Source organism: Apodemus sylvaticus, chromosome 18 (assembly GCF_947179515.1).
Source record: "Apodemus sylvaticus chromosome 18, mApoSyl1.1, whole genome shotgun sequence".
In the NCBI taxonomy this organism is placed as follows: Eukaryota; Metazoa; Chordata; class Mammalia; order Rodentia; family Muridae; genus Apodemus; species Apodemus sylvaticus.
Genome location: NC_067489.1, coordinates 19,261,227 through 19,287,477, shown reverse-complemented (window position 1 = coordinate 19,287,477; position 26,251 = coordinate 19,261,227). Strand labels below are relative to the sequence as shown.

General features: G+C 43.0%; 2 protein-coding genes across 2 annotated transcripts; both read left to right on the top strand.

Annotated features, from left to right (window-relative positions):
- Positions 1-4,039: 4,039 nt before the first annotated feature.
- LOC127668565 (beta-defensin 4-like) lies at positions 4,040-6,689 on the top strand. Its single transcript, XM_052162205.1, has 2 exons — positions 4,040-4,316; positions 6,451-6,689. Exons 1-2 carry the CDS (start codon positions 4,259-4,261, stop codon positions 6,582-6,584), a joined length of 192 nt encoding a protein of 63 aa, XP_052018165.1. The 5' UTR covers positions 4,040-4,258; the 3' UTR covers positions 6,585-6,689.
- An 11,169-nt stretch (positions 6,690-17,858) lies between these two features.
- LOC127668559 (beta-defensin 4-like) lies at positions 17,859-20,456 on the top strand. The gene is made up of 2 exons (XM_052162199.1): positions 17,859-18,083; positions 20,228-20,456. The coding sequence occupies exons 1-2, from the start codon at positions 18,026-18,028 to the stop codon at positions 20,359-20,361; spliced, it is 192 nt and encodes a 63-aa protein (XP_052018159.1). The 5' UTR covers positions 17,859-18,025; the 3' UTR covers positions 20,362-20,456.
- Positions 20,457-26,251: the final 5,795 nt, after the last annotated feature.

The window sequence follows — 26,251 nt, the reverse complement described above, 5'->3', positions numbered from 1 at the left end:
CATTCTGGTTGGTGGGCAAGGCCACTTCTCCCAAAGAGGGTTGGCCATCCTCTATGGGCTTAGGGGATGGACATTCCAAGGTCCCAATGACCAGTGTCCTAGCTGACACCACTGTTTAGGACTTTGATCCTTGGGTGACTTCTCTCTCTCTCTCTCTCTCTCTCTCTCTCTCTCTCTCTCTCTCTCTCTCTCTCTCTCCCTCTTCCAGCACCCCCCTCAGTAGTTTACATAAGATCTCCCTCTCAGGCCATCCCTGGACACTCCTATCTTATCTGACATCACAAGCTGTTTCCTTTTGCTGCCTTACATAAATCCTAAGCCTAGGTAAATTGATTTTTTTTCTTGTGAGTTCTGGACTCACTAGCCACTAACACCCACGAGACAAACTGGCAAGTCTAAATCTAGCTTTTATTTACTACTTATTGAATTTTTTTTCTTGAGACGCCTGTACAAATAGTCCAATAGCATCCCTGCCACCTCACGGGTGTCTTACAGGCTTCATCTGTGCCTCCAGGTTGCCCTCGGAGATGTACCCGGAAAATCTTAAATCTCTGAAACTAACATCTGATATGAGACTATCCAAGCTTATATGCTTTTACAGTAAAGTATAGATTTAGTATCCATTAGACAACAGCTCCGAATGGTCAGTTAATGGCACATTTGATCCTACCATTTTCAGGGATCTTCATATATTCTGCCAGTGGTCCAGTAAATGGAAAGAGGTCCCTTATGCCAAAGCTTTGACATATCTTAGATCCAAACATTCTCTCTGCTCTTTTTGTCCTAACTCAACTTCTTCTAGCTAAGAAACCTCTACTAGATGACACTACAGTCCTCAACCCAGCTAAAGAATAACTCCCTTACTACTGCACACTTGTCTCTAAAACCTCTTCTAAAACCCCAGCCTCCTCAGCTTCCTCTTCTCACCAGACTTCCCCAGAGCCTTCTTGCTCAACCTCTCTAGTCTCCTCCCCTCCTCCTGTGCCCTGCAGGCCTCTCTGATCAATCCTCTGTACTAGCACCTACTTCCAGCCCTCCTGCCACTCATTCTAAGTCTACAGCTAAATATCCTACTTCTCTCCCTCACCCATCCTAACCCAGCATCAATCCTGCCATTAAGGGAAGTAGCTAAGTAGATGATCTAATCAGAGTGTATGTCCTTTCTCACTAAGTAGACTTTCTCAAATAGAAAACAGACTGGAATCCCATACCTCTAATCCTTTGTTAAAGAATTTCAGTATATTACTCAGTCTTATAGCTTGCCTTTCCATGATGTGCATACAATTTACTTCCTGACAAATGCAGGCGAGTTTGGGATCAGGCAGGAACACATGCAGACGAGACTCATCAAACAGATCCCGCCTATCTGATCGGATCTGAGATGGTACCTGACCAGGATCCTCAAAGGAATTAAAATTGCCCAGGTAGTATTTTAGCCAGAAATAGATTCATACTCTGTCTCCTGGACAGTATTTGTAGGCCAGCTCTTAAACTGGTACATTTGGAAAAACTCCAGGAAAACACACAAAACCTATCTCAACTTTTCTAGTGCTTTACAAAGACCCTATTACAATATACTAATATAGTCCCTGAAAACCCAGAAGGCAAGCAAGTCCTGATGACCTACTTCTTTTCTGGTGAGCAGAGAGCACCACACCATAAGAGGTGGGGTTAAACACACATAGTACCGCACCACTGGGGCTGGGGAACACACACACACACACACACACACACACACACATAGCTCACTATTTGGGCTCGGGGATGGACACACACCTGGCAGCACACCACTGGAGTTATTCACTGTCTTACCTGACTTGGCTGAGATCCTAAATATCCACAAGAAGACACATGTTAAAGTTTTGGTTAGCCTGAGACCCATCTGGATGATGGTGGGACATTCTGCAAATGAGCCTAATAGAAGTGAGCTAGGGATTTGGACACACAGCACAGCCATGGATATGGGCATACCCAGCCCCTCCCTAGCAGGTGAGTACCTCACCATATGCTCCTTGCCATTTATGTCCTGGCTTATGATAAACCACAACACAGTAGTACCCACTCACCACAGACTGAGTCTCTAAGCCTTGAGCCAAAATACCTTTCCTCCATCAGAGTTGACTTGTCAAAAGTATTTGGCAACATTGACAGAAAATGAATATGTTTGCTTTTTACTGTGGAAAGTGAGGAAATTGTGCAAATGGGGAGGGATGGTGTATTAATTCAGGCTGAGCCTTTACAGACAATGATCTTTCCACATTAAGTTTTGTCTGTGCTTCCTTGGCCTGGAAGAGAGAGCTTAGCTTTGGGGTTGAGTAGGCATGCTTTCTCAATACATGCCTGCATCACTCAGGGAAGCAAAGTCTTGAAGAGAGGTGAGATGGCGTGTGGCAATGCTCCATTCCCAGACGGAACGTGCTTATAGCATGCAACATTGCCCTAAACCAGCCCTGCCATTCCCTGATCCATCAGAAACTTCCTCTTCAGATCAAAGAATTATTACAGATCACTTACCAGATGCACTTAAGGACTCCTCAGATTGCAGAGCAGGCTAATAATGACCAGATGAAGGTAGGGGCAAGGAGAATAGAGGGAGGTTGGTGTTTAGAAACAGACAGGAGAGTTATGCCTGGATTCCACTGCATCTATTGTATGTTAGTATCACTGAAGATAATGAGAGGGGATTGGAACTACTCATAGTAAAATAAAATTATCATAAAATTATTCCATTTGAATTGACAGATATATTAATTATCCTGAATTCATCATTGCCTACCACATGTATATACTGAGATAGTACAAAATAGTTCACAAATATGTATACTTACTGTGTCTGATTTTCTTTTAAAATCTCTTTTGTATGCCAGTTTAAAAATACTTCTACAAGCCCAATACTGTGGGTATATACTGAGATAGTACAAAATAGTTCACAAATATGTATACTTACTGTGTCTGATTTTCTTTTAAAATCTCTTTTGTATGCCAGTTTAAAAATACTTCTACAAGCCCAATACTGTGGGTTTCCGCAACACAGAAGTGGGAGTGAGGCTTTCTATTGTGGGTCCCAACTATTCACTCTCCAGCCTCAAAACTCTTTGCTGGGAACTCCACAGAACAGCCTTTGTCAAAACTGTTCATAATTTATAGATATCTGCTGTTGTGGTTATTTGTTTAATCTTTCTGTTGGGAGGAAGAAATCCTGATTCCCATAAATTATTTTTCCTTACAAAATCCTCATTTCTCAGTTCTTGGTATGGGTTATGTCTTGATAGTTGTCAATGGTTTTCTAGGATAAAAATGAACAGCTGGGCTACAGACTCCACAGGAGACCTCACTCTGAGGTGAGCCACATGTCCCACCCCTCAGAGTGAGGTCTGAGCGGGAGCAACAGGGAGTTGATGGGAAGGATTGGAGCCCCCTGTCACCCATTCTTATAAAAGATTCCAAAAAGCATCTTGACCCCTCACCTCTGGTTCTCACTTTATTTCAGAGAATGGAGAACCACAGAACCAAAGGTTAGCAATTCCCATGGGTTGACCATCACCTTATGGCTAGAGCTAGCTATTCACTGGTTTCTTCTAGGTAGGCATGGGGCCCCTTGATCAGGTAACATGTCACCAACACGTTGCTTTCTCTGAGAGAGGAAGCAGCACCCCTATCTGACTCCATGTCCCTCAGATTGAGTGGACGGTGAGTTGCTGGAAGTTTTGGTAGTAAATGAACTTCACCGTTGTGCAGTAACTTGGAGAAATCTGTGAGACTAGGCCCATGTTCTGACCTGGAAAAGCTTGGGGAAGCTTGAGTTGGCTCACATTCTGTTGTCTCCAGCAGCTGTGTGTGCTCAAGCCCAGATGAATCTATGTGAAATGAGTCCCCACTGAGGCCTAAGCCTGTTGTCAGACTCTGAGATGACCAAGTCAAATGTCTGAGGTTGAGGCACATAAGGTCCAATTGTAACCAGCAAGTCTGTCCCAGGACAGCACGGGTCTCTCCCACCTAAGTAGTCGGGCAGAAAGGTGCTCTTGGTGAGCAGTGCAGGAGGAAGTCACTTAGGGTTCCCCATACTTGCATAAGAGTCACTGAGTGTGCTCTCAAAGGGAAACTCCTTGACAAGAGAGATAAGGTGCTCTGTGTTTCATAATTGTAATTACCGGGTCTCTAGTCAGTGTAGAATCCTACACAGGAGGCAGCACCTGGCACTATATAAGGCCCTGAGCTCCAGTCCCTCTACATCTCTACAACTCACCAGGCTTCAGTCATGAGGATCCATTACCTTCTCTTCCCATTTCTCCTGGTGTTGCTGTCTCCACTTGGAGGTGAGGCAGGGGGATAGTCTGGTCCCAAAGTGAAATGAGAGACAGCTCCTTACCTGGTGTGTGTGTGTGTGCCTTTGTCTCTTTCTTTTTTAAAAAATATTTATTTATTTATTTTATGTATATGAATACAGTGTAGCTCTCTTCATACACACCAAGAAGAAGACATCAGATCTCATTACAGATGGTTGTGAGCCACCATGTGGTTGATGGGAACTGAACTCAGGACCTCTGGAAGAGCAGTCAATGCTCTTAACCACTGAGCCATCTCTCCAGCCCCCTCTTTGTCTCTTTCTCTCTGTGTGTCTGCCTGTCTTTTTGTCTCTCTGTCTCTCTGTAATCCATTTACTGCCTTCCTTTTTTCTCTCTAAGCACATTTTAGACAATGTGTATCCTGTGACTGCTGAAACAAACCCAGGACTCTTTCTTTTTAACATGAAGGAGCCTGATGTAGACTCACTCTGAGCTGATCTGTAGCACCTGACTTCCATTTCCCAACTCCTGCTGCTAAGCTTAAGATTATGAAATGAGTTTCTTATAGGTAGCTCAAAAATAACATGAAGAATATTTGATTTGTATCTGAAAAAAGGTATTCATTTATAAATCTTTATATTTAAGGAGTAGAGTCTCTGCTTACTCGAGAGAACCCTTCAGAATAACCAGCCCAGCCTCTATTTGAGAACTTCCTCTCCTCCTTCGCCTATGGAAGACTCTTAAGCACACACTGTCTACGGGGGTAATAAGGATCATAGCTCAGGGAGGCTATGAACACAGCTTCCCAAACTCTACCTACATTATATTTTGTGGGAAATGTTTATATTCTTTTAAATTATGTGTTCATGTATGCATCTGTGTATGGGTATATGCCACATCATACAGTACTCACAGAGGATGTAAGAGGACATCTAATCTCTCAGAGACTGAGTTATAGGCACATGTGGGTTCCCTGATATCTCAGTTCCTCTGCAGGAGCAGTATGACTTCCTAACTGATGAGCCATCTTTCCAGGCTCCAGGTTGTATTTCGTCCTTGTCATTAGGCAAACAATAAAAGGGGCACACAACTCAGGAGAGGGAGCTACACGAGCACGAGAGAACAGGAAACGATGAAAGAAGCAAAGGCCTCAGATTGCATCAAACAAAAATTACATAGAGAGACATAATTTCACCAATTTTGTCAATTGATGGGTTCTGATTTACAGAGGAGCATCTCTGTTCCATGATTTGCACAAACACTTACTCTGTCATTTAGATGAATGTGAAGGAAGAGGGAGGGGAAGAAGGAACGATGAGTTTAAGACCTGATTTTAGGCATTAGAAACTATCAAAAAGTTAGTTTTGACTTTTGATTTCCACTGAAGGTTACTTAGGAATCATGTTATCATTTAGGCAAGTGCTGCACACGGAGGTTTGAGTCAAATCCTTTGTTTAAAATAGGTACCTGGAAGTTAAAATACCTTAGTGTAAAATAGGAAGATGGCTCAGTCACCAAATGCGCTTGTTGTCCAAGTATAAAGATCTGAGTTGGGATCGCAGTATCCATGCAGAAACAGAGAGAACTGGTGCACATCTGTAATGCTGGCACAGAGGAGCATCCCAGAGGCACACTGGCCAGCTTGTCAGACACACCCACTCAGTGAGCTCCAGGTTCACTGTGAGACTCAAAAGCTGAGGCAGAGAGCACTTGATGAACATATCTTAGGCCAGCCTCTGGCCTCTGTGTGTGTCTGCACACATGTGTGTACACAATCACACCCACTGGCTGTCTCTGATGCTAGCACAAGGCACTTGTGTGTGGGAAAGGAGAGCCAGGGCTTCTGGGAGGCAGCTGAGGACTGACACAGCATCTTTGCTGAGATCTAGCCTGATGGCCCTGAAAGTTGCAGTCAGTCAGGGGAGGAGCAGACCCTTCAACATTTGGGTGCTAGGAAACCCAGCATCCCTTTACACAGCAGCAGTGGCCAGAACTGGATTCGTCCTGCTAAAACAGACACCCCAGGTTTTGTTTGTTTGTTTGTTTGTTTTTAGGGAGAGGAAAGGGAGCTTGCTGGGATTTACTCAGAATCATAGCACACTGGTCTGTATTTCTGACCTGAAGGTTACAACTCTAATATGTGTTTTTCTTACTTATCTTCCAGCCTTTACTAAAAGAATCAACAATCCAGTAACATGTGTGACCAATGGAGGCGTATGCTGGGGTGCTTGTATTTCGGGTTTTAAACAGATTGGCAGCTGTGGCCTTCCTAAAGTCAGATGCTGCAAGAAAAAATAAATAAAAAGACCAAGAACCGGCAAGACGAATAAATCGCCAGAATTTGGTCCACCATGAGGATGCACAAACCAAACCAAATTAAAGTTCTTTGATTACCTTCTCTAAGTCCGGTTTCATGTGATATAGCACCTTCTTCTGACTCTTATGGAAACATGTACACAGTGCATACAAGAAAACGCCATATACATAGAATTATTAATGATAATAATTAACATTTAAAAATAGTCACTGAAGAAAACATTTTACCCCCAGTCTTCACACACATGTATACATGTATTCACACATATAATCAAATGATATGTAACACACATAAACACATATGAAAGTGATTTAAAATATCCACAAATAATCAGTATTTGACCTTTTGACTGGTCTATGCAAATCATAACGTATCCATGCTGGGCTCCTCAGACACTGTCCTCAAAGAAATACTTTTAATAATCCATCGTTTTATGTATTATAGACTTGCTTTGGGCTGATGCTCCAGTCACTGTTGACTGTTCCAGGAATGAGATGCATTTTTCTGCAGCAAGTGAAGCATCGTTCTGGGTCTTCTAGAGGATGGCAGGACTCGCTAGGGTTTTGTAGCAAATTCCCTCATCTATGAAAAGACTTTAATGTCTATTCTGTTTTTTGAAGGTGTCTTAGTCAGGGTTTCTATTCCTGCACAAACATCATTACCAAGAAGCAAGTTGGGGGAGGAAAGGGTTTATTCAGCTTACACTTGTGCATTGCTGTTCGTCACAAAAGGAAGTCAGGACTGGAACTCAAGCAGGTTAGGAAGCAGGAGCTGATGCAGAGGCCATGGAGGGATGTTCCTTACTGGCTTGCTTCCCCTGGCTTGCTCAGCCTGCTCTCTTATAGAACCCAAGAACACCAGCCCAAAGGTGGTACCACCCACAAGGGGCCCTCCCCACTTGATCACTAATTGAGAAAATGCCCCACAGCTGGATCTCATGGAGGCACTTCCCCAACTGAAGCTCCCTTCTCTGTGATAACTCCAGCCTGTGTCAAGTTGACACAAAAACCCAGCCGATACAGAAGGTAAGACCCTTAAAGTTAAAATGGGTAAAAGCAAGAAAAGGCTAAATGGCTTTGCACTTCTAAAAATGACAGGCCCCTTGGTTTTCTGATAGAACCAGAGCTGTGGGTGCACCCAGGGCAGCTCCCCAATGGAGGCAGGGAATAGACACATAGAAGAACAACACTGGAGCTTGGCAGTGTTAGTTAGCATCAGCAACTGTTGACAGACAGCTTCTGATCCCAGCAATGATGTCATCCCTGGGGGATAGGACCCTCCTGTGTCTGTTGCCATGGCAATGGTCACACACCCCTTGTGTTATCTGCATCACCAGCAAGTCATCACCTTTTACAGACCTTGGGTCTGCTGTGGGATATCTAGGATTCTCTGGTCCAGGAAGGCACAGGTCCAGCTGAGATGACAGACAGAACAAACCACACATACACAGTGTAGGTTTGAATCTGAATGTATTTTGGAGCTCTAAGGCAAGGATTTTTATACAGGAAGATTTGGTATTACCATTTCAAAAGATGTAGCCAATTAGTCAGTCACAATTATCATAGCCATTTGGTACAAGGAAATGCAAAATCAATCAGATACAAAGTTTCTCAGTAACAGATACAGAAGATCAATTTACAGATGCCATCAAACTTCCTGATTAGAATACAGAGTCACTCATAGTTTATAGTTGTAGCTGCTGGCGGCTACATAGTGGCGCCTGAACGTGGGAAGACCTGGCACGAGAGAATTTCTTGAGGTAGCCCTATCCAGCGAAGCTTCGCGGAAAAGGTGAAAATTAATGGTGTCCGCACGGTAAGCAACATAGAGGGCAAAACTAGCACTAGTGAATTCGTGTCTATGGTTGTGAGTGCAAGGAATGGATACAGTTTTTCAAGCATACTGCGTGGACCCAGCGCAGGACTGCTTGGGTTGATAAGATAGGGAAATATGGGGAAGGAATTTGGTAGGCATTTGCCCAAAGCTCGTAAGAGCTGATTTCGGCGAAAAGAAAGGGGTTTTTAAAAATAGGCATATGTCCACAGCTTCTAAGAGCTGTTTAAAGAGGAAAATGGATGCAATTGCTTAACAAGCACGCTTAACTTTCTGTGTATCTTTCCGTGTTTGTCCCGGTGCACCGACTGTCTATGTGTATGTTTATGTCCTCTCTGTGTCTTTGTGTGAATGACTGTTTCATGTTAAAAAGAAAAATTGGTAAAGATTACATCTGCTGGTAACCTCTTGAGCTAGCCACAGTTTGTGTGGGGATTGATTCAAAGCCACGCTGCAGCAGCGTAGCTCACTCACCCAAGACAGAAACATGGCTGGGGAAAAAGCCGCTCTTAAAAGCCCAGAAACCTCAAGATTTGGGAAGACCTTGGTTTGGCTTGTGAAATTCATCTAGTCGCTTTATACTTGTTTCTAATTGGTTTTAATGATATAAGGCTTTACATTTCTTGACTAAAGAGTTATAAATTAATTGGTTATTATGTAAAAGGTATAGTGTTATTAAGAAAAGGTTAGTTTAAAACTGGTGATTCAGTGTTAGAGCTATCTTAACTAACTACACGTGGCCTAACGCCACTCATGCTTTGTTCTTGTTTATAATTGGATTTAAAGGTATATTTTACATGTCTTGACTATAGAGTATTGGCTTAAGTCACTGCACATGATTTAAAAGGTATAATGTTATTAACAAAAGTTAGGTTAAGGCTGGTAGTTTAGGGTAGTCGCCATTTTGAACACGTGGCATGACGATTAAGGCTGGTAGTTTAGGGTAGTCGCCATTTTGAACACCACGTGGCATGACGCAATCCAGGAAATACAGGCCTTTGGGACGCTCCTAAATTGGCATGGTGTTTCATGTGAATCTTGGCCTGGAGATTAGACTTAATGAAGATTAAGATCTAAAATATTGTCTCTTTAATAAGTTACACTGTTATACACTTGAACATAAGAACTGGCATACAAACCTTGTGCTGTAAATATGTGTTTGCCATTAATTTTAAAGAAAATAGATTGTTTAAAATTGAGATTTGCTTCCAAAATTACAATTGTGCTCTAATATTGCAAGAAAACATTGAGTTACAATAAAAATCAGTGTGTCATTGGCTACAGTTTTCAGTTTGCAGGCTCGTAATTGTTAACATTTTGTAATTAAGATAATTTTGAGAGTGATACAGCTATGGGTTTTAGAGGCCCATTGCCTCTTTTCCACAAGTTTATAGGCTACAATGGTAGGAGCAAAATTTAACCCTCCAAGATTAAAAAGGATATCTCTGTAGAAATGTATTTGATATCAAGTAGGTTCCTTTGACCATGAAATTACAGGTTTCTTTTGTTTAATCCTTAAATTGTCCTTGTAGGTTTGGGTCTGGTCTTAGATAAAAGGCTCAGATTAGAAGATATTTACATTTGAGGAATCTCATACAATGTCCTTGCCAAGGACTCAAGGTGGATCCTAGGGCAGATAAAAAATTTACATTTGAGTTAATGCAAAGCTTAGAGCTGCCTCAGGGGAAGCTAGTGAGGAAGTTTTGAGAAATTGTTTCTGCCTTACAGGCCCCACCTAGGGAGTGTTTGGTTTTTAAAAAAAAAAAAAAAAAAAAAAAAAAAAAAAAAAAAAGTTTTTGACTTATCCAGGTGTGGGTTAAAATGCAGTTCAAATCTATGAAAGGTCAAGGAGGCTATAAAAGCATTAACATTTGGCCTGTCTACTCCCTATAAAATTATTGTAAATTTAAAGGGTTGGTTTTTTGCTTTACATTCTGATAATTATAAAAGCATTTGCTTCTAATTTTAAAGAGACAACAAAACAATTTCATTAGAAAGTTTTGCCTCAAGGAATGGCTAACAGCCTTATGTCTTGTGAGAAAAAGTGTTTTGTCTCTGTTTCAATACTAGAAGTTAAGATCTTAAAATTTTCAGTGTATAATGTTCATAGAATGTTTGTTACAGGCCCTTGCTCCTATAGACTTTTAGAATTTTTAGGTAAATGGCTTTCAAAGGTTGTTAGGATATATTAATTGGCTTTATCTTATATTTACCTCATTTTAAGCTTGCCACAGAAGGTCTTAAACCTCTGTTTTCAAGGTAGGAAACATTTGTTCCTTGCTTCAAGCAACAATCAAATTTATTATTAATGGTTGATCTATTACATGGCAAGCATTTTTAGGCAAAATTAATAATTGTTATCCAAAAGATAATTTGTACTATCAGATCACATGTTTATTCCTTTAAGTTTCTCCCTGCTTCAACACAGATACCTGAATTGGGTGCTATAGCAGCTATTTTTAAGATGTTAAAGGTCAAGCTTTTAATAATAGTAGATATACATAGCTCATGGTTTATAATTGCTTAAAATTGGTCCATTTTTAATACTGCTAATTCTTAATTTCTACAGTTTGTACAAATGTGATTCAAATTTCTAAGAACAAAGGATATATTCTCTAAATGACTGTCCTTTAGGTATTTGAAATAATTTTATATTTTGTGCACATCAAATTATAAAGATTTGTTCTTGATGTCCTCAATTTCTACCTCTACCACGTAATGGTGTTAATCCTAGAGGACTTAGTTATTACAGATAAATGATATTCATATTTCTAATTTAAAAGATTAAAAAAATATGTACATGTGACTAATGATTCATTTTTAGGCTGTCTAGTTGCAACTGCTCTAACAGAAAAAGCAACTATATTTTATATAATTACATAGTTATTGCCTATGTTATGGTTTATACTTTGTGTTCCAACTTAAATTAATAAAACAATATCTTCTTGGAAGAAAGAAGAGAGGGGAAATCGTGTCCCTGTACATATCATTTATATTATACTTGCATGTTTTTAAGAAAATTTTAAAATTTAGATGCCAAGAAACTCCTTGCTAAATGTATATGACATCTTGTAATTAGACATATTGATGTCTAGGTGAAATGAAGGAATTCACTTACTAACATATGCCATGATCCTGATTTAATATTGGGGGAGAAGGCATGTCCTCTGTTTTTTCCACAGAATGCGGCAGAAGATATGCTGACTGTGTGCTTGCTGAATGCCCAGACCATGGTAACATAAGAGCTATATTGGATATATGTTCTTGACTTACCTCAATTGTTAAATGTCCCAGGTTAGATAAATTGCCTAGCTTCAAGCTTTTAGACTTTGTGGGACAGAAAATAGAGACTGTTAAGCTAGCTTAGGAAAAATTAATCTAAAGAAGAGTTAAAATGACTCTTCTCCTTATTGTGTTCAGCTGACTTAACCATAGACTAGTCTAGAAATAATCCCAATATTGAAGATTCCAATTTTGAAGATGGCTAACAATCTTCAGCCAGCTGTGTTAATTTAACATATAGTCTCCACTTTTCCTGAGAAGTAACAGCTTAATTCTTGATTCACAAGGCTACCTCTCCCACCTCAGAGGCCAAGCCTTGGGTCCTTAAAGTTGTTAATTTACAACTGAATTGGATACTTCTGGGACAAGTTAATCCTATTCCACCTTTAACTCTTGACCTTGTCTGTTAAGCAGACTGGCTGTCTCCACCCAGGCTCACCTGGATGGAGAGATTACATGTCTGTTAAAGACACTTGCAGACCCCCCTGGCTTCAAAACTTACACAAGTGGATCTCCAAAGAGGGAGCCACATAGAACTCAGATCTATGTGTGTTTGTTTTTGAACAAACATGGGTACCAGCGAGACGTGCGAGGCAAAGCACTGCATGGGGAGGTGAATTTCTGCTTCTGAGTCCCCAGGAAGTACACCTAATTGCATAGGGGTTAACGTCGAGAGGCTGTCCTTAAAATAATAAGGGAGCCTATTACCCCTCCTCTGAAAAAGACGTTATACAATATTTAAGAGGAATTACGGTCAATGCTTCCCCTCCTGGTTAAGGCCCGCCTTCTTATGAAGGATATTTATCCACTTGTTTTCTACCTCCTCGTGTTCAAATTAATAAAAAAAGGGAGGACATGTACAGAGCCATATTGGGGCAGTCTTGCACTTGGTCAGAGTTTGACTTTGGTCAAGGTTAACTTCTCCCAGTTAGCCAGGATCCTGCTCCACCTAGGGTGGAGTGCACGTAGTAAAGGTCAAGTTCATTGTTCCTCCAGGTATAGGGATTCCTGAATTAAACAGGTGACCCACCCAGCTGCCGGAGCAGTCAAGACGAAGACCTCCAAGAGAAGCTAGACAACTTCCACCGGAACTCAGCCTGGAGTCTGGGGGGAAGGGTTTGCCCGAACTGTTATAAGGTCTGGCGCCATTAAAGTTTACGGCTTTGATCAGTGAACATTGACTTAGCCGTACTTTCTTTTCGCCGCTCTTCCCTATGACCCCAAAATTCTCTCAACAGGTAACCCGGTTTACATGTAGCTGCTGGCGGCTACATATAGTAAACCTTCAAAGAGTTTGAAGTTTCTTATACCACCTGGGTCTTAACAAGTTCTTGTTAAAAATCCTTATCTAACATTTTAGCCTTCTACTTTGTAAAACAAAACTTCGTGACTTAATCAATGCTTTCAGTACCAGAGTGCCAGAGCCATCCTCATACACATACCCACAGCCATATAAACCTGCATGTGGTTGGAAGGTTGTAATTATGTAAACAACTATGAGGCAAAGTATTGCAATTCTTAAAAGGGGGTTTAGAGGTCAATGAATAGACTTCAAAGACCGGATTATCAGCCAGGCCTTAGGAATCCCTGTGAAGAGAGAAAAGGAGGAAGTCAGGGCAAACTGCTACTTGAGAACTACAGGCCCATCTTAAATAGCCAGAAAGTAAGAGAATATAGTAAATTGCCAGGTGAGATTTTCAGCTTCTAAATTTACAGAGAGTTCCATTATTCCCAGGAGATATTTCTTTTTTCGCCTCTGTCTGTAAAATATCAACATTACAGACTTCACTGGGCCACTATGGCAGTCACCTGCCATTACCTATGTCATGGCTCGAATAAAAGACAGGAACCCGACCCATCTCTCTCTTTCTCGCTTTTTCCCCTGTTTCAGTAAAGACCTCTCAAAGTGTGAACTTGGCATGATCTGTCCAGGAATATGCTGTTTTCAACTAACATTGGTGCTGAAACGTGGGACTTACTAGGGACCACCCACGCAGGCCTGTGGATTCACAGGCTGCACCACAGACACAGCTGTGGAGCACAGGGAACTCCACCATGTGGGGTAGTCACACTATGTGGGTTAAGACCCATGGGCAGGACCTCAATCTTATAGGTTGGCCAATTGTGCAATCTCACTTTTCTTGCCAGTGGATCGCAAAAACCACCACAAAAGCATTGGTGGAATGATAAGGTTTTCATTCTGGTTGGTGGACAAGGCCACTTCTCCCAAAGAGGGTTGGCCACCCTCTATGGGCTTAGGGGATGGACATTCCAAGGTCCCAATGACCAGTGTCCTAGCTGACACCACAGTTTAGGACTTTGATCCTTGGGTGACTTCTCTCTCTCTCTCTCTCTCTCTCTCTCTCTCTCTCTCTCTCTCTGTCTCTCTCTCTCTCCCCTCTTCTAGCACCCCCCACAGTAGTTTACATAAACTCTCCCTCTCAGGCCATCCCTGGACACTCCTATCTTATCTGATATCACAAGCTGTTTCCTTTTGCTGCCTTGCATAAATCCTAAGCCTAGGTAAATTGATTTTTTTCTTGTGAGTCCTGGACTCACTAGCCACTAACACCCACGAGACAACCTGGCAAGTCTAGATCTAGCTTTTATTTTCTACTTATTGAATTTTTTTCTTGGGACGCCTGTACAAATAGTCCAATAGCATCCCTGCCACCTCACGGGTGTCTAACTGGCTTCATCTGTGCCTCCAGGTTGCCCTCGGAGATGTACCCGGAAAATCTCAAATCTCTGAAACTAACATCTGATATGAGACTATCCAAGCTTATATGCTTTTGCAGTAAAGTATAGATTTAATATCCATTAGACAACAGCTCCGAATGGTCAGTTAATGGCACATTTGATCCTACCATTTTCAGGGATCTTCATATATTCTGCCAGTGGTCCAGTAAATGGAAAGAGGTCCCTTATGCCCAAGCTTTGACATATCTTAGATCCAAACATTCTCTCTGCTCTTCTTGTCCTAACTCAACTTCTTCTAGCTATGAAACCTCTACTAGATGACACTACAGTCCTCAACCCAGCTAAAGAATAACTCCCTTACTGTTGCACACTTGTCTCTAAAACCTCTTCTAAAACCCCAGCCTCCTCACCTTCCTCTTCTCACCAGACTTCCCCAGAGCCTTCTTGCTCAACCTCTCTAGTCTCCTCCCCTCCTCCTGTGCCCTGCAGGCCTCTCTGATCGATCTTCTGTACTAGCACTTACTTCCAGCCCTCCCACCACTCATTCTAAGTCTATAGCTAAATCTCCTACTTCTCTCCCCCACCCATCATAACCCAGCATCAATCCTGTCATTAAGGGAAGTAGCTAAGTAGATCTAATCAGAGTGTATGTCCTTTCTCACTAAGTAGACTTTCTCAAATAGAAAACAGACTGGAATCCCATACCTCTAATCCTTTGTTAAAGAATTTCAGTATATTACTCAGTCTTATAGCTTGCCTTTCCATGATGTGCATACAATTTACTTCCTGACAAATGGAGGCGAGTTTGGGAGCAGGCAGGAACACATGCAGACAAGACTCATCAAACAGATCCCGCCTATCCGATCAGATCTGAGATGGTACCTGACCAGGATCCTCAAAGGAATTAAAATTGCCCAGGTAGTATTTTAGCCAGAAATAGATTCATACCCTGTCTCCTGGACAGTATCTGTAGGCCAGCTCTTAAACTGGTACATTTGGAAAAACTCCAGGAAAAACCACAAAACCTATCTCAACTTTTCTAGTGCTTTACAAAGACCCTATTACAATATACTAATTTAGACCCTGAAAACCCAGAAGGTAAGCAAGTCCTGATGACCTACTTCTTTTCTGGTGAGCAGAGAGCACCACACCATAAGAGGTGGGGTTAAACACACATAGTACCGCACCACTGGGGCTGGGATACACACACACACACACACACAGCTCACTACTTGGGCTCGGGGATGGACACACACCTAGCAGCAAACCACTGGAGTTATTCACTGTCTTACCTGACTTGGCTGAGATCCTAAATATCCACAAGAAGACACATGTTAAAGTTTTGTTAGCCTGAGACCCATCTGGATGATGGTGGGACATTCTGCAAATGAGCCTAATAGAAGTGAGCTAGGGATTTGGACACACAGCACAGCCATGGATATGGGCATACCCAGCCCCTCCCTAGCAGGTGAGTACCTCACCATATGCTCCTTGCCATTTATGTCCTGGCTTATGATAGATGACAACACAGTAGTGCCCACTCACCACGGATTGAGTCTCTAAGCCTTGAGCCAAATTACCTTTCCTCCATCAGAGTTGACTTGTCAAAAGTATTTGGCCACATTGACAGAAAATGAATATGTTTGCTTTTTACTGTGGAAAGTGAGGAAATTGTGCAAATGGGGAGGGATGGTGTATTAATTCAGGCTGAGCCTTTACAGACAATGATCTTTCCACATTAAGTTTTTGTCTGTGCTTCCTTGGCCTGGAAGAGATAGCTTAGCTTTGGGGTTGAGTAGGCATGCTTTCTCAATACACGCCTGCATCACTCAGGGAAGCAAAGTCTTGAAGAGAGGTGAGATGGCGTGTGGCAATGCTCCATTCCCAGACAGAACGTGCTTATAGCATGCAACATTGCCCTAACCCAGCCCCGCCATTCTCTAATCCATCAGAAACTTCCTCTTTGGATCAAAGAATTATTACAGATCACTTACCAGATGCACTTAAGGACTCCTCAGATTGCAGAGCAGGCTAATAATGACCAGATGAAGGTAGGGGCAAGGAGAATAGAGGGAGGTTGGTGTTTAGAAACAGATAGGAGAGTTAGGCCTGGTTTCCACTGCATCCATTGTATGTTGGTATCACCGAAGATAATGAGAGGGGATTGGAACTACTCTTAGTAAAATAAAATTATCATAAAATTATTCCATTTGAATTGACAGATATATTAATTATCCTGAATTCATCATTGCCTACCACATGTATATACTGAGATAGTACAAAATAGTCCACAAATATGTATACTTACTGTGTCTGATTTTCTTTTAAAATCTCTTCTGTATGCCAGTTTAAAAATACTTCTACAAGCCCAATACTGTGGGTTTCCGCAACACAGAGGTGGGAGTGAGGCTTTCTATTGTGGGTCCCAACTATTCACTCTCCAGCCTCAAAACTCTTTGCTGGGAACTCCACAGAACAGCTTTTGTTAAAACTGTTCATAATTTATATATATCTGCTCTTGTGGTTATTTGTTTAATCTTTCTGTTGGGAGGAAGAAATCCTGATTCCCATAAATTATTTTTCCTTACAAAATCCTCATTTCTCAGTTCTTGGTATGGGTTATGTCTTGATAGTTGTCAATGGTTTTCTAGGATAAAAATGAACAGCTGGGCTACAGACTCCACACGAGACCTCACACTGAGGTGAGCCACATGCCCCCCCCCCCCTTAGAGTGAGGTCTGAGCAGGAGCAACAGGGAGTTGGTGGGAAGGACTGGAGCCCCCTGTCACCTATTCTTATAAAAGATTCCAAAAAGCATCTTGGTTCTCACTTTATTTCAGAGAATGGAGAACCACAGACCCAAAGGTTAGCAATTCCCATGGGTTGCCCATCACCTGTGGCTAGAGCTAGCTATTCACTGGTTTCTTCTAGGTGGGCATGGGGCCCCTTGATCAGGTAACGTGTCACCAACACGTTGCTTTCTCTGAGAGAGGAAGCAGCACCCCTATCTGACTCCATGTCCCTCAGATTGAGTGGATGGTGAGTTGCTGGAGGTTTTGGGAGTAAATGAACTTCACTGTTGTGCAGTAACTTGGAGAAATCTGTGAGACTAGGCCCATGTTCTGACCTGGAAAAGCTTGGGGAAGCTTGAGTTGGCTCACATTCTGTTGTCTCCAGCAGCTGTGTGTGCTCAAGCCCAGATGAATCTATGTGAAATGAGTCCCCACTGAGGCCTAAGCCTGTTGTCAGACTCTGAGATGACCAAGTCAAATGTCTGAGGTTGAGGCACATAAGGTCCAATTGTAACCAGCAAGTCTGTCCCAGGACAGCACGGGTCTCTCCCACCTAAGTAGTCGGGCAGAAAGGTGCTCTTGGTGAGCAGTGCAGGAGGAAGTCACTTAGGGTTCCCCATACTTGCATAAGAGTCACTGAGTGTGCTCTCAAAGGGAAACTCCTTGACAAGAGAGATAAGGTGCTCTGTGTTTCATAATTGTAATTACCGGGTCTCTAGTCAGTGTAGAATCCTACACAGGAGGCAGCACCTGGCACTATATAAGGCCCTGAGCTCCAGTCCCTCTACATCTCTACAACTCACCAGGCTTCAGTCATGAGGATCCATTACCTTCTCTTCGCATTTCTCCTGGTGCTGCTGTCTCCACTTGGAGGTGAGGCAGGGGGATAGTCTGGTCCCAAAGTGAAATGAGAGACAGCTCCTTACCTGGTGTGTGTGTGTGTGTGTGTGTGCGCACCTTTGTCTCTTTCTTTTTTAAAAAATATTTATTTATTTATTTTATGTATATGAATACAGTGTAGCTCTCTTCAGACACACCAAGAAGAAGACATCAGATCTCATTACAGATGGTTGTGAGCCACCATGTGGTTGATGGGAACTGAACTCAGGACCTCTGGAAGAGCAGTCAATGCTCTTAACCACTGAGCCATCTCTCCAGCCCCCTCTTTGTCTCTTTCTCTCTGTGTGTCTGCCTGTCTTTTTGTCTCTCTGTCTCTCTGTAATCCATTTACTGCCTTCCTTTTTTCTCTCTAAGCACATTTTAGACAATGTGTATCCTGTGACTGCTGAAACAAACCCAGGACTCTTTCTTTTTAACATGAAGGAGCCTGATGTAGACTCACTCTGAGCTGATCTGTAGCACCTGACTTCCATTTCCCAACTCCTGCTGCTAAGCTTAAGATTATGAAATGAGTTTCTTATAGGTAGCTCAAAAATAACATGAAGAATATTTGATTTGTATCTGAAAAAAGGTATTCATTTATAAATCTTTATATTTAAGGAGTAGAGTCTCTGCTTACTCTAGAGAACCCTTCAGAATAACCAGCCCAGCCTCTATTTGAGAACTTCCTCTCCTCCTTCCCCTATGGAAGACTCTTAAGCACACACTGTCTACGGGGGTAATAAGGATTATAGCTCAGGGAGGCTATGAACACAGCTTCCCAAACTCTACCTACATTATATTTTGTGGGAAATGTTTATATTCTTTTAAATTATGTGTTCATGTATGCATCTGTGTATGGGTATATGCCACATCTTACAGTACTCACAGAGGATGTAAGAGGACATCTAATCTCTCAGAGATTGAGTTATAGGCACATGTGGTTTCCCTGATATCTCAGTTCCTCTGCAGGAGCAGTATGACCTCCTAACTGATTAGCCATCTTTCCAGGTCCAGGTTGTATTTCGTCCTTGTCATTAGGCAAACATTAAAAGGGGCACACAACTCAGGAGAGGGAGCTACACAAGCACGAGAGAACAGGAAATGAATGAAAGAAGCAAAGGCCTCAGACTGCATCAAACAAAAATTACATAGAGAGACATAATTTCACCAATTTTGTCCATGGGTTCTGATTTACAGAGGAGCATCTCTGTTCCATGATTTGCACAAACACGTACTCTGTCATTTAGATGAATGTGAAGGAAGAGGGAGGGGAAGAAGGAACGATGAGTTTAAGAGCTGATTTTAGGCATTAGAAACTATCAAAAAGTTAGTTTTGACTTTTGATTTCCACTGAAGGTTACTTAGGAATCATGTTATCATTTAGGCAAGTGCTGCACCCGGAGGGTTGAGTCAAATCCCTTGTTTAAAATAGGTACCTGGAAGTTAAAATACCTTAGTGTAAAATAGAAAGATGGCTCAGTGACCAAAAGCGCTTGTTGTCCAAGTATAAAGATCTGAGTAGGGATCGCAGTATCCATGCAGAAGCAGAGAGAACTGGTGCACATCTGTAATGCTGGCACAGAGGAGCATCCCAGAGGCACACTGGCCAGCTTGTCAGTCACAACCACTCAGTGAGCTCCAGGTTCACTGTGAGTCTCAAAAGCTGAGGCAGAGAGCACTTGATGAACATATCTTAGGCCAGCCTCTGGCCTCTGTGTGTATCTGCACACATGTGTGTACACACTCACACCCACTGGCTGTCTCTGATGCTAGCACAAGGCACTTGTGTGTGGAAAAGGAGAGCCAGGGCTCCTGGGAGGCAGCTGAGGACTCACACAGCATCTTTGCTGAGATCTAGCCTGATGGCCCTGAAAGTTGCAGTCAGTCAGGGGAGGAGCAGACCCTTCAACATTTGGGTGCTAGGAAACCCAGCATCCCTTTACACAGTAGCAGTGGCCAGAACTGGATTTAGTCCTGCTAAAACAGACACCCCAGGTTTTGTTTGTTTGTTTGTTTGTTTTGCAGGGAGAGGAAAGGGAGCCTGCTGGGATTTACTCAGAATCATAGCACACTGGTCTGTATTTCTGACCTGAAGGTTTCAACTCTAATATGTGTTTTTCTTACTTATCTTCCAGCCTTTACTAAAAGAATCAACAATCCAGTAACATGTGTGGCCAATGGAGGCATATGCTGGGGTGCGTGTACTTCGGGTTTTAAACAGATTGGCAGCTGTGGCCTTCCTAAAGTCAGATGCTGCAAGAAAAAATAAATAAAAAGACCAAGAACCGGCAAGACGAATAAATCGCCAGAATTTGCTCCACCATGAGGATGCACAAACCAAACCAAATTAAAGTTCTTTGATTACCTTCTCTAAGTCCGGTTTCATGTGATATAGCACCTTCTTCTGACTTTTATGGAAACATGTACACCGTGCATACAAGAAAATGCCATATACATAAAATTAATAATAATAGTAATCATTAACATTTAAAAATAGTCACTGAAGAAAACATTTTACCCCCAGTCTTCACACACATGTATACATGTATTCACACATATGATCAAATGATATATAACACACATAAACACATATGAAAGTGATTTAAAATATCCACAAACAATAAGCATTTGACTTTTATTTAAGGATAGCATTTGACCTGTTGATTGTACTATGAAACCCATACACTTCATTTTGATGCTGGGCTCCTCAGACCCTGTCCTCAAAGAATTACTTTTAATAATCCATCGTTTTATGTATGATAGACTTGCTTTGGGCTGATGCTCCAGTCACTGTTGACTGTTGCAGGAATGAGATGACGTTTCCTGCAGCAAGTGAAGCATCGTTCTGGGGCTTCTAGAGGATGGCAGGACCCGCTAGGGTTTTGTAGCAAATTCCCTCATCTATGAAAAGACTTTAATGTCTATTCTGTTTTTTTGAAGGCCAGACCCTTAAAGTTAAAATGGGTAAAAGCAAGAAAAGGCTAAATGGCTTTGTACTTCTAAAAATGACAGGCCCCTTGGTTTTCTGATAGAACCAGCTGTGGGTGCACCCAGGGCAGCGACCCAATGGAGACTGGAGTAGACACACAGCAGAGCAACACCGGAGCTTGGTGGTGTTAGTTAGCATCAGCAACTGTTGACAGACAGCTTCTGATTCCAGCAATGATGTCATCCCTGGGGGATAGCATCCTCCTGTGTCTGTTGCCATGGCAATGGTCACACGTCCCTTGTGTTACTTGTATCACCTGCAAGTCATCACCTGCCATTACATATGTCATGGCTCGAATAAAAGACAGGAACCTGACCCATCTCTCTCTTCCTCGCTTCTTCCCCTTTCAATAAATATCTCTCAAAGTGTGAACTTGGCATGATCTGTCCAGGAATATGCTGTTTTCCACTAACATGGGCACTGAAACCTGGGACTGGCTAGCGACCACCCAGGCAGGTCTGTGGCTGCATAGCCTGCACTGCAGCCGTTGCTGTGGAGCACAGCGAAGTCCATCATGTGGGATGGACACTGCCCTGTGAGTTAAGCCACATGGACGGCACCTCATCCTGACAGGTCCATCTGCTGCACAATCTCAATTTTCCTGCCACTGGATCCCCCAGACATTTACACAAACATCCATAGATTTGTAATGCTCAATCTAGTCGTCAGGCAGGGCCCCTTCGCTGCAGGAGGTTTGGTCACCCTCTATAGGCTTAGGGAATGCACTTTCCATGGTCCCTATGACTGGCCTCCTAACTGATGCCCCAGTTTAGAACTTCGACCCTAGGGTGACTCTCTGTGACTCTCTGTCTGTCTGTCTGTCTTCCCTCTCTCCCCTCTCCTCTCTCTCTCTCTCTCTCTCTCTCTCTCTCTCTCTCTCTCTCTCTCTCTCTCTCTCTCTCTCTTTCCCTCTCTCTCCTCTCTCTCCCCTCTCCCTCCTCTCTCTCATCCCCCCTCTCTGTCCCCTCTCTCTCCTCTGTTTCTCTTGTCTCTGTCTCTCTCTCTCTCTCTTCTTTGCTTCTTCTCTTTCAATAAAGATCTTCCAAAGTGTGAACTCTGCTGTCTTGGCATAATCTGTCCCTGAATATGCTGTTTTCAACTAACAATGGTGCTGAAATCCTGGACTTTCTAGGAACTGCACAGGCCAGTCTGAGGCTCCATAGCCTACACCGCAGCCGCCAGTGCAGGGCATATGGAACTCCACTAGGTAGCATGGCCACTGCCATATGGGTTAATAAGTTCGTCAACAAGTTTATTGGGCGAGGGCTTGCCCTAACTCCTGAAAGCCAAAAGGGCCATGCCCATGGTGCCATCAGGAGGGACATTGGTTGGAAGATTGCTGTTATGCCACTCAGGAGAGGGGGATATCATGCCCAGGTAACCTTCCAGCAGACCTCCTAGGCTTGGCTATGGGCAACTGAAAAGCCTGAGTTCCCTTGACCTGAGTCTATCACCAGCAGGGAGCCCTGGGTAAGTCATCATGGTATCTGAGCAGCTCAACTCCTTTTTGGACATTGGTACCATATACTTGGTCCTGACAGTGTTTTGGGGACCCACCTCTCCTCATCCCCTAATGTCAGGGTAGGACCTTCCTCACCAAACCCCCACCACTTAGTTGGATTTTTAGGAGTGTTCCTCTAACCCACTCTTTTTGGGAGTGCCAGTGAGTCCTGACCCCTCAGTGGGAAGGGATCTTCTAGCTAAGTTGGGAGCCTCTATTTCTATTGCCTGCCCCATTTGTGTGAACCCAAGATCTCTAGCAGCCCCTCTCCTCTTCCTCCTAGCCACTCACCTACTAACTCTTATATGTTGCTTCTATTGCCAGCTTCTCAAGTAGATCCCTGAATCTGGTTTGCCTAGAAATCCTCTATTGCTAAACATCTTGCTGCCATCCAGTTATTGGACTCTACGCAGTACATCACCCAAGCTCAATACCCTCTTTCTCTCCAGAGACCCAGGAGACTTAAGCCTATATCATCTCTAATCTCTTAGGAAAAACTCCTCCATCCCACCTCTTCCCCTTCTAACACCCCTATACTAGAAGTTAAAGAACCTAATGGATCCTATCACCTGGTTCAAGACCTCATGTCAATTAACTGTGCAGTGGTTCTGCTCCATCCTGCTGTGGCTAATCTGTATACACTTCTTTCCACCATCCCCTTGGGGACTTCTCATTTTTCCTCCGCAGAGCCCAAGGATGCATTCTTCTCTACCCTTCTAGATGTCCAGTCACAGAACATCTTCCCCTCTACCTGGACTGACCCTGACACCCATTTTCTACTGATTGCACCTGGACTGCTCGACTAATCTCAGGGATCCTGAAACAGCCAGTACCTATTTGGCCAGGCCCTGGCTTCTGACTTACTTTCTCTGTCTCTCCCTAAATCTAAGATTGTCCATTATGTAAATGACTTTCTTCTCTGAAGTCCCTCTCTAAAAATTAGCCAAGCTGACAACTGTGCTCTTCTAAATTCCCTTTTCAGTCAAGGCTACAATGTCTCACTTTCTAAAGTTCAACTGTCCACTCCTCAGGTCACCTATTTGGGACTAAAAATTACTCCAACTCACAAGGCTATTACCTTAGATAGAAAGAATCTAATTCAGTCTCTACCTGTTGCTTCTACAAAGGAAGAGATTTTATCATTCCTAGGAATTCCCAGATTTTACATTCCTGGGTTCCTTCCTTTTTCCTTCTTCCCACCCCTTATATGAAGGAGCGTTAGGCCCTACCCAGGAACCTCTTCTCAAAGCTGTTACCAAGGCTTTTCAATGGCTCCAACAGGCTCTCCTTAAGGCCCCAGCCTTACATCTTCCTCCCTGACCTGAGTCGTCCTTTTCCCCTCTACATAAACAAAAAAGATTTTTGCTCTTTTTTGCTCTCGGGGATTTGCTCTCAGAGTCCTAGGTTACCAATTAGGACCCTCTTTTGTACCCGTAGCCTACTTGTCAAAAAGACTAGATCTAAGCACCCAGGGATGGACACCTTGTATTCATACCTTTGCAGCCACTGAAGTCCTTATTTGAGAGTCTAAAAAAACTAACTTTTGTGTCACCTATAACCCTCTTCTCTTCTCATAACCTGTCACAACTCCTTACTTACAAAGGCTTGCAGTCTCTACTTCCCTCCAGGGTTCTTTCTCTTGAGGTAGTACTAATAGAAGATGCCACACTCACTTTCCAATCATGCCTGCCTCTTAATAATTTCATTCTTTTTCTCTTGACCAAATATTAACCACTCCCTGTCTCACTCCTGCACTGAACCCTTAGTGGAATTACTGCCTAATCCATCACACATACATGAGGATTCACTGACTCAGGCCATCTATACCTAGTATACAGATGGCAGGTCCTTTTAAATGAAGGTCTTTATACAGGAGAGTTGGCTGTGCTATACTGTCAGACACAGAGGTGGTTGAGGCACAGGCCCTCCCTGTTTAAACACGAATAACAGGCTGAACTAATAGCTCTTCCCTGTGCCATTTAACTGGCACAGGGACAATCTCTCAGTGTCTACACAGACTCCAAATACACTTTCTATATCCTCCTGTCCCACGGTGCTGTCTGGAAGGACTGTTGGTTACTTATGACAAAAGGAGGATCAGTAACTAATGCAAACCTAACTATGGATATGCTAAAGGATATCTCTCCACAGCTATTGGGACTGTCCGTTGCAGATCCCACCAGACGGATGACTCTGTTGTCTCCAGTGGAAACAACCAAGTTGATGAAGCAGCTAGACCTGAGGCCCATAGGGGCCTAGATTCATCTCACTCTCCCCGGGACATTCTTGCACTACAAACCACATCCCCACTCTTGTCAAACTCTGTTCTATCTTCACCAACTCTTTCATCCTAACTGCCAAATGTTATCTTATTTTGTTAAAAACCCACCTACAGCTGACTCCTGAGGACTTAAGTTTCTTAAAATCTAAAACTGCCTCTTGCAAAATCTGTCAGATGTCGGACTCCAACTCCAGGTATGGTACCACCCCTTTTCCTACCCATCGGGCTAGAAGTTCTCTTCCTGGAACTGACTGTCAACTTGACTTTACCACATACCCACTGTCAAAGGTGTCTTAGAAGACACCTTCTCCAAGTGGGTAGAGGCATTTTTCACTACCAACAAAAAGGCTCAGACTGTTTCTGATCTTCTCCAAGAGAAGAAGACAGTCTCCCTTCAGACAGACAATGGTCCTGAATGCACCACCAAATTTTTTCAAACTCTATCTAAAGCCCCAGACATCCCCTGGCATTTTCATATTCACTGCCACTCCCAAGTCTTCAGGAAAGGTAGAAAGAACTAATCACTCCCTACAAACCACTCTTTCACAGGCATCTCTTTCACTTTACCTTCTGAACTCATGTATGGACTTCCGGTCTTACCACCTGGTCTTTCACCTAAATGCTCTCCCAACCCTGACCATCTGCTCGCACCATTACTTTGCTACTTCTGCTCTCTCCCATGGACCTTTCTGACTGCCATCTACCAAAGCCACACATTGTTCCCTGCTTACTGCCTGTCAACATTGGAGACATAGTCCTTCTCTCCCCTCCAGATAATCAGCCTTCATCTCTCTCTGTTTCCTAAATGACAGGGCTCTTTCAAGGTAACTCTGATGACTCCCACAGCTGCTAAACTTGAGGGACTTTCTCATTGGGTCCACCTGTCTCACCTCAAACCTTTCACCCCTCCGCCTCAAAATGATTCTTGTTCCAACACATTGAGCCCAACAGGATCCTGCTCTCGTAAGCGCCTGAAGACCTCAAGATCACTCACCTGGTCCCCAGTTCCAGAAAAATGAGACCCCACTCTGGCAGCTGCGCTTGATCTCCCGGGATTAGCCATGGGCTTCTCTTCCTCACTCTGCTATTCATTTCCATCCAGGGTGGTGCTTACATCTGGAGATTCAAGGTTCAAGAAACCCACACTGATGACAGTCTTTCCAAAAAGGATCAGGAAACTGCTCTATAGCCGGACGATAGGAGCCAATCCAAATTACTATGATCCCTAGATTCACCATTGCATCTAAATATTATGACTTCTTTGTATGATTCTGCTTTGACCAGAGGAAAGACGATTGTAGAAAAATGGCCAGTTGATCTAGATTTTCCAGTTTTGTTGAAACTAGGCTTTTGCAGTAGGATCTGATGATCTTTTTGATCTTCCTCTG